The sequence below is a fragment of the Panthera tigris genome, chromosome D3 (assembly GCF_018350195.1).
Source record: "Panthera tigris isolate Pti1 chromosome D3, P.tigris_Pti1_mat1.1, whole genome shotgun sequence".
Classification (NCBI taxonomy): Eukaryota; Metazoa; Chordata; class Mammalia; order Carnivora; family Felidae; genus Panthera; species Panthera tigris.
The window spans coordinates 40,914,178-40,928,157 of NC_056671.1; the positions used below are offsets into that span (position 1 = coordinate 40,914,178).

At 38.5% G+C, this 13,980-nt stretch overlaps 1 protein-coding gene across 3 annotated transcripts in view; it reads left to right on the forward strand.

Moving 5' to 3' along the window:
• The window catches only part of LPIN2 (lipin 2), an 82,835-nt gene that overhangs the window by 50,630 nt on the left and 18,225 nt on the right, over positions 1-13,980 (forward strand). For 2 of the 3 annotated variants that reach the window (XM_042962955.1, XM_007089493.3), the window contains exons 3-7: positions 749-844; positions 4,154-4,455; positions 10,605-10,712; positions 11,390-11,516; positions 12,361-12,706. In XM_042962955.1, coding sequence (XP_042818889.1) covers positions 749-844; positions 4,154-4,455; positions 10,605-10,712; positions 11,390-11,516; positions 12,361-12,706 — 979 coding nt within the window. Of the gene's footprint in view, positions 1-748; positions 845-3,594; positions 3,784-4,153; positions 4,456-10,604; positions 10,713-11,389; positions 11,517-12,360; positions 12,707-13,980 lie in introns of those variants that run through there. The other variant, XM_042962954.1, reaches the window with a different exon arrangement.

Here is a 13,980-nt window from a genome sequence, read left to right on the forward strand (position 1 = left end):
TTTCAGGTGGCAGCAGGGTCCCCATTCCCGCAGTCAGCTATTTCTTCCGTAACTGTTGACATTCAGTTTGAAGTTTACTTTCAGTAATGTTACTTTTAGTTTGTGGCATTTTGATCTTGGCCAGTTTCCTCTTAATTATCCATTTTTATAAAATGTCACATGGGTTTATCAGTGGGAAACAAGAAGACAACTACCACTATAAGCTTTGCTGTCTGTGCCTGAACTGAGTAATAATAGATTTGGTGCGCTAGTCACTAGTGCACTTTTTGAAAAAGTGATGCAATGGGTTACCAATCATGCGGGGCATCTGTTTTTATGTAGTGATCTGTAGCCAGAGAGCTGGCAGTGAAGTCTGTGCTCTCTGGAGTTACAGGTAACATACTGCATTAACTGAAATTTGTGGTTGTCTGAAGCGTGCCAGCTGAGGCCTGTCTGTGGTGTAACTCTGGAAGTGCTCAATTGCTTGTTGACCATAACATTTCTCTATTTTATGCCATTTGGGAAATTAAGTACAAGATTTTATGTTCTAAAAATGATACAATATTTTCTTTCAATCCCTGGTTACCTATCTCCTTCCTTCCCAGATCTGTTTGGTTTTTTAAGGCAGGTTGGTGGGGCAGGTAGCAGTGTTTCTCAGAGACTATCACTCCAGGAACCTCAATACTAAGTTTGGCTTGAGAACCCAGAATTTAGGCTTCGTTTAGCATGAATGAAAGATTTAATACTAAATCATACTTTCTCTTCTTAGATTGATATAGAAATCAATGGCGATGCAGTGGATCTTCACATGAAATTGGGTGACAATGGGGAAGCTTTCTTTGTGGAGGAGACTGAAGAGGAATATGTAAGTTCTAGTGGGTCACATTTACTTTACACATTGTATTCAGGCTCCAGGATCTGTCCCCAGACAGAAATGTTCAGTTTTCATGGTTAGTTATAGAGGTGATTGTTGCAGGTTAAACAAGCTTTAGTTTTAGGTTGAAGAACTAAGCTGTCAGAAAGGAGCTAGAGTGAGTGAGGCACTTTTCTCAGCACCAAGTGTCAGAATACAGAGAGCATACAGAAGGCCCTTGCACTTGCTCTTTTTCTGTCTTTAATGAGCTTTCTTATTTAGTATCTGTTACAGTTTACACCTTGACTCGAAGTTAGTTCCACCTAAGTAATGAAGGCATATCTCTCTGCAGGCTGTGTGTGTTTGTACATGTGTGACCTTTAAACTTGGAAAACATGTTTAACCATTTTGGTTAGGGACATTGGATCACTAATCTTGAATAGGCTTGTGAATGAGTTTATTATGGTCTCCAGAGATTTAAATTAATTGGCCTGTATCTTTTTAAACCATTATTGCATGTTTGGCTTCTTTAAGTAAGAGAGAACAGTTTGTTCCTCCCCGCCCCTTCACCCCATGTATCCACTGATGGTGGTAAACTGTTTTTGATGGATCTTAGAAGAGGCATCTTCTGGCTTTCATCATAAAGAATAAAATCTCAGCAAAACTGATAACCTTCAAGTTATTAAGGATACAGGACTACTTTTTTGGGGTTTTCAAAGAAGAAAAGTCACCAAAAAATAGAATGAGATTGTTTATCATTTTTAGTTTAGAGAGAAACCAACAATTTAGATACCAGTATGTAAAGCAGCAGTGCAAAGTATGGTTATGAAAACAGTCCAGAGCAGTGTTTTTTTTTTTTTTAGTACCTATTAATTACTTGTTTTTATATTACCTTGTTTGTGTTTGCTTGGCCTTATCAAAGTTTTTCCTCATCAGAGACAGAAGCAAGAGGCAGAATGATACAATAAATGAGTTACCACAAGAATAAAATATATATTTTTTTAACTTTTATTTATTTGAGAGAGAAAGCACACACATGGATGCAGGGGAGGGGCCGAGAGAGGGAGAGGGAGAATCCTAAGCAGGCCCCACGCTGACAGTGCAGAGCTGATGCAGGGCTCAGTCTCACAAACCATGAGGTCATGACCTGAGCCAAAATCAAGAGTTGGACGCTTAACCAGCTGAGCCACCCAGGTGCCCCAAGAATAAAATATTTTTGATGTGTTCCTTAAAATCATGTATATTTCAGGACATTGGTTGATTAGGCTTTGTGTAAAGCAGTGAGCGAGAGGGCTGGGTTATCGATCGTTTGTTACGTGGTTCTCGTGGTCATTTCTGATGATTCCACTTACAACTATGCTTAGTAAGGTTAACTTGGAGAGTGTCAACTTTCCAGCCCCTTTTGCCTATCCCATGTATCATCAAATTATTCAGATTTTCTTTCGTATGCTTCTCTGTAAATTTTTTTTTTTTAATATTAATTCATCCAACATTACTACTCTATGCCACATACTATGAATAAAATATGCCCCCACTCTCCAGGAGTTTACAGTTATAAAAGGGATAAGCATTACCAACACCCATCTGGCTGCCATTTATTTACATACTTGTTTCTGTCAGACTTTGCTCATCTAAACTGTATATCATCATCCTTTTCAAGCTGGTAGTTCTGTATCTAACCCTGTCCTGTTAATAGCTGCACAATCATCCATAGTATGGATACACCACAATTTAACCATTCTTGTACTGATAGAGATTGAGGTTATTTCATCACCCCCAACACAATACACATAGTGCTATAATAGAACTAGGAAACACCACCAGAGACAAAATAGCTTTTAAGAAGTACCAGTAAACTTTGGGGCACCTGGATGGCTCAGTCGGTTCAGCATCTGACTCTTGATTTCAGCTGAGGTCACGATCTCAGGGTTGTGGGATCAAGCCCCCTCCACTCAGCACGGAGCCTGCTTAAGATTCTGTCTCTTTCTCTGCCCCTCTCCCCTACTCGTGCATGAACTCTCTCTCTCTCTCTGTATCTTTCTGTCTCTCTCAAATTAAAAAATTTTTAAAAAGTACCAGTAAACTTTATTTATACAATTAATAAAAAAGACCATTGAATTAAAAGGCCCTGGAAGTCAGAGACCACAGCCTGTAACTTGGGTGCCCTGGGGACATGTGGAATAATATCCTGTCATCACAGTGCTGGATAAACAGAATTTTGGCTCCGGGGTAATATGTCTATCAAAGCCAAATTCAGAAGCTTGATTTAGAACAATTATGGAAATTCACTCATTTTCAGGACTATTATGTAAAAACTTGAGTATTCTAAGTTACTTGAAGTTAATTTATATGTTACCTACCTTCCATTTCCCCCATGATACAAAGGGGTGAAGCCAGTAACTACGAAGTTAATCTGAACACCGGACTTTGGTCATTTATTTGATATTAAATTACGAGTTTATTTCTAACTGTTGGGCCTTATTTTCTTCTTTTGAATTCCTGAAAGGATGTTTTAAAAACATTACAGTTTTGGGGCGCCTGGGTGGCGCAGTCGGTTAAGCGTCCGACTTCAGCCAGGTCACGATCTCGCGGTCCGTGAGTTCGAGCCCCGCGTCGGGCTCTGGGCTGATGGCTCGGAGCCTGGAGCCTGTTTCCGATTCTGCGTCTCCCTCTCTCTCTCTGCCCCTCCCCCGTTCATGCTCTGTCTCTCTCTGTCCCAAAAATAAATAAAAAACGTTGAAAAAAAAATTTAAAAAAAAAAGTTACAGTTTTAAAATCTGCCAACTTCATTTGTAATAGGGTATTGTGTATTTTAATCACCTTTTCACCCTCATTTAATTTAGCAAACACAATTTACCGGAGATCCTCACTTCACTTACCTGTCCTACTGCCCCCTGTCTGATGGGGTGTTCCTGATCCCTGCCTTCCGCTTTATCCTGTTACTGTTCTTTGTAAGTTTTTGACAGAGTGCTTCGTATTGCCTCCTTGGAATGCTGCTGTTGCTGCTTTGAACTTCCCTGTATAGAAAATTTAACTGGCTGTGCTTTAATTACAGTTTTTGTGTGTGTGTGCTGATTTGGTATATTGGTTCCTTCAAATATATTCAGTTACATGGACCAGATGAATTATCTGTGTGTACCAGGGTAAAGACCTGTTCAGAATAGAGTGGGCAGTAACATAGTTCAGTGTGACATTCTTACCTTTAAGGACTATGTATTCTCCCTACCACTGTGAATTTAGATATGCAAAGAGTTCATTATTGTTTTGATTCACTGTCCACTCTGTCAGGGACAACTTTTCTTTCTCCATGTTCTCTTTAAGGAAAAGCTTCCTGCCTACCTTGCCACCTCACCAATTCCTACTGAAGATCAGTTCTTTAAAGATATCGATACTCCTTTGATGAAATCTGGTGGAAATGAAAGACCATCTCAGAGTTCAGACATCTCCCACATGTTGGAAACGGAAACAGTTTTCACTTCAAGTTCTGTGAAAAAGAAAAAACGAAGGAGAAAGAAATGCAAACAGGACAGTAAGAAGGAAGACCAGACCGCTTCTCCTGCTGCAGAAGATACCGTGGATGTGGAAATGAGCTCTGACGATGACAAGGGGGCCCAGTCAGCAAGGTAGGGCTCTTAGTGTGGTTGCCAGGCATCCACACACGCTATGGGCAGAGCTCAGGTACAGTGAATTGTTGTTGTTTCTTTCATGGATCTGCAGTGTGAGTTTTGCACTTGTTTTTCCCCATGACAGTTTATTGTGGAATCAGTGTAAGAGGCATTTTTTTTTCCTTTCTGCTATTCTGTAAAATTTGCCATCAGACGTCCTGCTGTGGTATTGACATACCACTTGAAGCAGACTGGCAGTGTGTGTCTTTCCATCAGTAGGTTTCCAAAAGCCAAAGAAATTGTAAGTTACAAAGAAGGTCTGAATTAGTGACTTGGCCCTGAGGCCACATCTGGTGTATATCCCTACTCAGTAGTCTTGGTATCTCACCTGTTTCTGAGAAGTTTAGAGTTTTTATTTTGAGTTTATCATCAAAACATTCCCAGTAAATTGAAAAGGAAAGGAGGATTTTTGTGTGTGTGTGTGTGGTGGTGTTTTTTTTTTCAAGTGAGAAATCTTTGACCACTTATTTACCAGCTCAGTAGAAGAGCTCAAATATGCCAATTTTTAGGTCAGCACTGGCTTTGGAAGGTTAGGGGGTAGAACATGTATTTTTTTGTTCAAGAGTTCAATTTGTAAAATGTAAAAGGTTATCTTCCCACCTGTTCACTCAGTGACTGCTGTGGCATTGGAAGAGGACCGTATGTGTGTCATGGGGTGGTTTACTTTACTGATGAGCATTGGACAAGAAGTTGTTGCCCACAGTGACCCTGAAGTTCTACCTACAGTTTTTCCAAGATCCACCAGAAAGGACACTGAAGTAACACTTTTGCCCTTAAAGTTTATTCGTGTCCTTTATCATAACACCATTGAGCAAAGTTTAGAACTCTTGAACAACCTGCAGCTTCAGTTTAGGAAGTTAAAACATTTCTAAAACATATGCAGAGTTACCTGATAAATGTACAAGAATCATTATTCTAAAGGAATTAATTTACAAAATTAATGTTGAAAGTGAATGCATTGCAGATATATTCGTGCATGCCTTACTTTCTAGATTGTGCAAACAACTGCCTGCTTCAGCCAAATCTGTCAGAATACTGATTTGGTCAACAGTTCATGGTTGTTAGTTCTTTCTCTCTGAGCCAGAACCTTGCTTGCTTGGTAAGCAGGCATGTCAGAATGCTTGTAAAGTAGTGGCTTATGATAATTTTCAGGAGTTTGGTGGTTTGCTTTTTCTCTGGATTACGTGGATCATAGATACTGCCACGTGGAGGAACTCTTTCCTAAAATCTCCTTTAAAAAAGGATCTGCTTAATTATGCAGCCAACAGAAATTAGGACTTAAAAAAATAAAAAAGGACAAAATGTAACAGTCTTGAGAATTCAGGTCAGGTGTATACTGAAATAAGCACTGAGCTAAAAGGTAGAAGACTGGGCCTCTTCTGTTTTTGATTGTGGAATAGCAGCCACTTGGTTACTCTGGACCTTTGTTTTTTAATCTATGAAATAAGAGAATTGAACTATGTGGTTTGCAAGGCCCCTTCCAACTCAGTAGATTCTAAAATAATTTGGAGAAAGATACTTAGGATCAAAAGTATTAGCAGCATATTAATCAGAGAAAAAGAATAGGAAGTCAACTGCTTTTGCAGTTGTGCAACCTAGAAATCAGATAGGGTTGGGACATTTGCAGCTTTCAAGTATCTTCCCCTCCTCAGGCCCCTACCACTTAGGAAAGAAATTCTGTTTCCAGAGAAATACCTAAAAGTGGTTTTTATTTTATTTTGATAAATAGTGTCCTACTTAAATAGCCTTCTCTTTACTTTTCAAGAATTTCATGGATAATAGAATTAAGGTTAATTGAGGCTCCATGAATGAAGCAGGTGAAAGATGAAACCACCCTTAAACCAAGTTGCTGTTGCATAGCTAGGAGAAACACATTAAGTGAAAATTGGAGAGCTTTAAACTGCAGAGAGCTTTGTGTAAATTGTACCTAGTGAGCCTCTCCCTTACTCAAGATGGACTTGTGTGTAGCATGGAAGCCTTGTTTGTCCTTCCAGAGGATGGAAGGATGTGTTAGTGTGTATATGTATTAAAAATGTTGTACCTAGGCTAAGTAGTCTTTTGGAGGGAAGAGTCTTTTCAGATTGGATGGTGCTGTAGCACAATCATGGGTGCAAATGTACAAAATCTGCCACTGGTGAAATACTTAAAATACCCAGCACTATTAAAAATGGAGGCTTAAGACTGCACCATCAGAAAGGAATCTCTTCTTTTAATCCACCAAAGCAGACTTGTTTGCAAGTTGTATCTGGGATCTAAGTAGAGGGAGCCTAAGACTTTTTATAAACAGCCTCTATTGCCCGGAGGCTGCGGACTTCATCTCCTGATCAGTAACTGGCTTCCAGAAAACCCTCCATGTTCTTCTCTGATGACTGGAATCTTACAGCCTAGCCTGCTCCCTGCCTTTCCTCCCTTTGATTTCTGACACAGTAGACAGAGAAACATTGCAGGGCTCCTTTCAATCCTATTATGAGGTTATCTTTTATCGGAAATGTCCCATATCCAAAAGCAAAATGAGATCATTAGCCACACTGAAATTTATTGACCAGTACTGTGCTAAGGCTGAGGATAAACATATTGTTTACCGAGTTAGTAATCTTTGGTCATGGTGGTTAGCAACCCTATTTATCTCTTACATAATACCCCCAGTTAAATAGACAAAGACTCATTTAGTCCCTCTAATTTATCCCACATAAATAAAGCAGGCCATTTATTTTAACTTTCTATTGATTTTTTTTTCCCTGCTTTTAAAAAACTGGGATAATAATTTACATATAGTTGTATTTATAGAACTTAAATATGCAAGTATGCAATTGAGTGATTTTTGTCAGTTGTATACATCATGTAACCTCTGTTGGCTTTTGAATAGGAAGGATAATTCGTTTATGAAATGGTATTGAATTTGAAGCCATGTTGAGATACATCTGTGAAGACTGAAGTGTTCTCTTATACGCACTTAGTATGAACTCCAGCAACTGGACCTCCCACATCCCCCAACCCTGACTCAGGGTTAAACTGTTTACCCTACTGCGAATTCTCTGCTGTTCAGTGTTAATGTATGTAATTGTCCTATATTTTGACATGGATGTAGTCAGTGTTGGTACTGTTGTCTTCCCATTCCAGTATCTACACTCCCTTTTATCCTCATATCATGAATTTAACTTCCTCTGTCATGGTCTACCTAGCTTGTTGAATGTTCTTAGGCACAGGTGCCATTTTGAAAAGTGCTTATTAGCAAGTTTTTAGAAGCCTTATTTTATTTAATGGATCATGGGACCGAAGGGAACCTCAATATCAGCAACCTTTTTCTTCACCTAAAATAATCATCTAAACTAATGGGCCTAATTTTTGTCAGGATATGCCCAGAGAAGACCATTTCATGTCTTCCCTGGGGTATAAGTTCTTAATGGTGCCTGATCTTGATCTTTCTTTCTCTCAGCAATATTTTACTAATACCAGATTGCTTTCTGAGCTCTTCTTGACTTACCTTTTATACTACAGTGAAATATATGCCAAATAAATAAGTTTCTGTGACTTTTACATTGTTCTTTTCAAACCACTTTCAAACCATATGGATAGTGATGCGTCAAACTGTACTCTTCTTTCAAATTTGTCAAATAAACATCTGATTCATAAGCATCACATTTTCCCTTTTTGCTACCATTTGATGTTCATTTTTTAAGGGGCACTGGGATGGCTCAGTCATTTAAACGTTTGGCTCAGGTCATGATCTCATGGTTCATGAGATTGAGCTCTGCGCCGAGCTCTGTGCTGATAACACAGAGCCTGGTTGGGATTCTCTCTGTCTTTCCTGCTGCCCCTCTCCCCCACTTGCACTCTCTCAAAAAGAAAAGAAAAAAAAAAAAACTGAAAAAAAAAAAAAACACCCTCCTGATGTTCATTTTTTGAGAAATAGAATGTTTTTAGCTAGATATCTGCCTTTTTCAAGTATAGGTTTTTCTCCCCTTGAAATGAGGTATTATACCAGAGTTTAATTCTTCTGAGAGAAATATTAGAGTTGGGAAAACCTTAAATTAGAAGATACAACTATATGGAAAAACTATTGCATGGCAGAGGTAGTAAAGCAGAGCATGTTAAACAAAGATATAAAGGAAGAAAGGTAACATTAAAAATTAAAGTGATTTTTACCTTTATTTTTAGTCTGCCGTATTAAGTAAATACAGATATTCTCATTTTATGTAGAATATCTGTCCTGGTAGAATGTAGAATTTTTTATAAGAAGCTCTCAAACTGGAAAGTATAGTTTTTCTTGATACTTCTCAGAGCTCTCAGCATAATACACTGCGTAAATCTCATATAAACTCTGAAATAGGACAAGTGATAAATTTCCAACTAAATATGAAAAACTGGGGCCCACAGTGCTTCTGAGGGATGTTTTCAAGGTTATATGGCAAGTTAGTTACATTAACTATGCAGATTCAAGAAAAACCAAAGGGTAAATTAATTAAAACACTATTGGCATTAGTTCATCCTCCTATAAAGATAGAGAATATGGGGTCGTGTGCAAGGGGGAGGGGGCAGAGAGAGGGAGAGTGAGAATCCCAAGCAGGCTGTGTGGTGTTAGCACAGAGCCTGATGTGGGGGGCTCAAACTCACAAAACATGAACTCATGACCTGAGCTGAAACCAAGAGTCAGACGCTTCACCAGCTGAGACACCAAGGCACCCCTCATCTTCCTATAGTTCTAAGGTCTGTGTATGAATCTTAAAAAAACATTTTTTACGTTTTTGTATCATCATCCTCATATCCGCACGTCATGTAGATTCTAAATAAGGAGAAAGTTTTCAGGTAATTCTTGGTCCAAACAAAAAGAAAAATAAGTTCTGCATGTTTTTAAGAGTTTTTTAGAATATTTTTGAATTTTTGAACCATAACTCTTGTTTTTAGCTCATAGTCTTATATTTTCTTTAATACACAGAAGAATATAGTGAAAGAACAAGGATTTGTTTTGAATACAGCTACTTACTAGCTCTGTGACTCTGGGCAAATTACTAAACTTCTCTGGATTCTTGATTTATTTGATATCTAAAATAAGATATTCTTGGGGTGCCTGGGTGGCTCAGTTGGTTAAACCTCTGACTTCAGGTCATTGATCTCAGGGTTCATGAGTTCAAACCCCACATCAGGCCCTGTGCTGACAGCTCAGAGCTTAGAACCTGCTTCAGATTCTGTGTCTCCCTCTCTCTCTGCCCCTCTTTCACTTGTTCTCTCGCTCTCTCTTTCTCTCTCCCCCCCCCCCCTCCCTCCCTTCCCTCCCTCCCCCCCCCCACACACACACACAAGAAACACTTAAAAAAACTAAGGTATCTTCAGATTTGTAAGGATTAAATGAAATATACATAAAGCCTTAGTTTTCCTCCTGAAGCCTTTGAATCAATTACCCTGAAGGGCTATAAAAGGAAAATTTTTTTTTTAATTAAGTTTAGGTTTTTGAGAGGGAGCATGAGTGGGGGAGGGGCAGAGAGAAGGGGGCAGAGGATCCAAAGCAGGCTCTGCACTGACAGCAGTGAGCCCGATGTGTGGGGCTTGAACTTACCAAACTCTAAGATCATGACCTGAGCCTAAGTCAGACGCTCAACCGACTGAGACACCCAGGTACCCTGGGAATTGTTAATCACATCATTTTCACAGTTTTAATTTATTGAGAGAGAAAAAACCAGCGAGCAGGGGAGGGACAGAGAGAGAGAGAGAGAGAATGAATCCCAGGCAGGCTCCACACTGTCAGCGCAGAGCCTGACCTCAAACTCAAACTCACCAACTGTGAGATCATGACCTGAACCGAAATCAAGAGTTGGACGCTTAACCAGCTGAGCCACCTTGGTGCCCCCAATCACATCATTTTTAAACACATTCTTTTCTGTCCTTCTTCTGTTTATTCCGTATTTAAATAGTGATGGCAATAGTGTATGGTGGGTGGCATGGTGGCATCAGTTAATCCCCCTTCTCCTTCATATTTTTCTTCTAAGAGGATTAGTTATTAATCATTTGGTCTTCTTCATTTGCATCATTTAGACAATGTGTCCGTAGATTTGGGGATATTTTTAAGCTGACAGTGTCATCATTCCTGATTTTGTTTTTTTCCTTCACAGAGGATCTTCAAATGCTTCCTTAAAGGAAGATGAATATAAGGAGCCTTTGCTCTTCCATTCTGGGGACCATTACCCCTTATCTGATGGAGATTGGTCCCCTTTAGACAAGTAAGTATTTTTAAAATTTCTCCATTTGTTTAACAAAAGATATATTAAATAGGTTTTCTGTTATTTGACAGTAATGATATTTCCTATTTCTCTCATATAGGACAACTGAATGTGTACTTTTAACACAAATATGGACCTTTTCTCTCAATTATTTTGTTCCTAAATTTGATATGATTTAACCCTCACAATGTTAGTGTAGATCTGTGTAATCTGCATAGAATTTAGCCCTCTACAATTCTTAAATTCTGATCTTACTGTGTCAACTATTAACTGTAGATGGATAATGTGAAGAAAGGCGCAGTCACACTTTGTTCTGTGTTTAAATCCAGTTTCTCTCATGTATTGATTTTGTTCATTTAACCCATCTTTTCTGTACATTTTATCTCCTGTAAAATTATCTTTGTCATTGGTTTCTTGTGAGAATCAGTAAGGATAATGTATATAAAGTGTTTATAGAGAACCCAGCAAGTCCTCATTAGATCCTGGTTGATGTTGTTTTTATTATTATTAAAGAACTCAAATGGAAGAAATAATTTATATTCCCTTCAATAGGAGTCTTTATACTGGCTGGATAAAGTTGGTATATTCAAGCTTATATTTCCTTTAATGTGTCGAGCTCAGCAAGACTGAAGTTTCTGACTTTAAAGGCATCACATTCTTTTGTCCCTTGTTTACAGCCCCTATTCCCCAACAGCAGTGTGTCCTAAGAGTGATTCAGAGCTGGAGGTGAAACCTGCTGAGAGCCTGCTCAGATCAGAGTCCCACATGGAGTGGACGTGGGGAGGGTTCCCAGAGTCCACCAAGGTACTGATGTTCACTTGCCTGTGGAGTACGTCCAGTTAAAAACCTGTGAGGTGTCTCTGTCTTTGAGTAAAGGAGGAGTGGTGATTTCTGAGCCAGTGCCCGTGAATATAAATGATGGTAGTGCCCTCGTGTGGTCACATAAAAGAAATCCAAAGTTAACATTTTTCATAACTGTTTGCAGCAGAGGGATTCCAGCATTCTATTGTGTGTTTCTAGTCAGTCAGTAATGTTGATTGTTAGTTAACATTTTAATAAGGAAAATCTCAAAGGTACCTAAAGGAAACTAGGATTTCCACACTGAAGTTTTAAATAGGAAATTGATTATGAAAACTTTTTTGCCAGCTCATAATGAAAGAAGAATTGGAAAGATACATTACTTGAGAGAGAAAATGTTTAGTCCCTGTAAGTTTATAAAAAGTATACATTTGCTTATATGTGTAATTTGCATTGATACTTGACTACCCACTTTTATGCTATTTCAACAGAGCCTTGAGGTAGTTCAAGCAGGGCTAACCTTTCATGTAGCACTCAAGTTTTCTCCCTGAAAATGAACATTCTTCCTCTTGGCATCTAAAAATTGTTGTATTTCCTTAGTCTTCTCTGGTGCTTAACTCTTCATAGTACAACAGTTACAAATAGATCTCTTGTAAATATCATGATATTGAACAAAATGCAGTTATTTTTGCAGCTTCTTAATTATGAAATATGTCACACACATAAAGTAATATACTTACTGAATGTTATGAATAAAATGAATACGTTTACCTGCATCCAGATTAAGAAATAGATTATAACAGATACCTTTGAAAATAGTTTAATTTTTAAACAATTCACCTTTTTTTAGGTCAGCAAAAGAGAGAGATCTGATCATCATCCTAGGACGGCTACAATTACACCATCAGAAAATACCCACTTTCGGGTAATTCCCAGTGAGGAGAACCTCATAAGTGAAGTTGAAAAAGATGCTTCCATGGGAGAAACGGTCTGTACCATAGTGAAACCCAAACCCAGAGCCCCGTGTAAGCAGATGAGCAGTGCAACTTCTGCTGCAGAACTTCTCGAACCTCCCCTGGAGCCTCCTCAGATTTCATCTATGTTAGATGCAGACCACCTTCCTAATCCATCATTAGTGGAGGCTACCTCAGAATCAAAACCTGCAGCTAAAGTAGACTCACCATCAAAGAAGAAAGGTAATCGTTTGTTTAATTTGGCGTCAGGTACTGCAAATTTAGATGATAAATTATTTCAGTGTTTCAAATGATACTCGATGGCTGCCTTTGTATTTCTACTCCCTGATCAGAACTTATCGTACAGTTGGGATCACTTATTTAATAGGGCTTCCCCGCTGCACTCCAGATGCCACTGGAGCAGGATTCTGACTTCCTCCCTGTTCTCCCCTGACTGCTGCTACTCAGTGTGCCCTTGGGAAGCACTTATTGAAAAAATTAATGAGCATGTTCAAATTAATGCATAAAATTAACCACTTTATTGACTAAACGTCAATAGAGTGAAGTGAAATCCTAAAAAATTACATGTTGAAAAAGAAATAATTGGATGAGAGAAAAATGTTTTTACCTAAAGCAGCATCCGGTTAGTTGAGGCCAGATTAAGTCCTTTTTTCTAGTAACATGGGATATAAATAAATGTATGCTAATTATTAGTGTTCTCTTTTTTTCATTGATTATTTTCCTCTAAAATAGTTAAAAGATGGGGTCCAGCTCTTGGCTGCTCAACAGCTGTGTCTCACTTTTGGAAAACAAGTTTAATAAATCAGAATATTCTTACTATTTAAAATATAATGTTGTCCATTGATACTTAGTACAGTAAGAGCCAGAACATACTCATTGTCTGAACACTGGCCCTATTTTTATGGAAGTAAAGCCTTACTTAAAAATTGAAAATACCCACTGTCACATAATAGCCAAATACTGTATTCACTTTTTTAAAAATATGAACATGAAAAGTTAAATAATCACAAATTGACTTAGAAAGTACTACAGGTATGAACCTTCAGAGTCATTCAGAAATAACTTATTTAAAATAAAAGAATTTGACTGTCAGGGGTATTTGTGGCCAAATATGATCATCCAGGTAATGATCCTGCTTAACTTGTGACCTTCTTTTTTCAGAGCTCAGCACTTTTGCAACCAGAGGCCATATTCTGCTTTAAGAAATGTTAGGGAGGAAAATCTAGTTTTCAGGGTGAATGTTTTGTATTACACTAGAAAATAACAACCCCTATTGCTAGCACATAGTGACTGGAGGAAATAATGACCCTATTCCTAGCACATAATATAGGAAGTGACTAGATAGAGATCGGGACACTGAGCGGTTTCCACCATTCAGTTGGGTTCATTCTCCACCCCCACCCCTCGTTTTTTATTATGTAGTTGTATGCATCTTTGCTTCCTTCCTCGCTTTCTCTGTCTCTCCACTCACACAGATACAGTTTTTTATTGTTTAA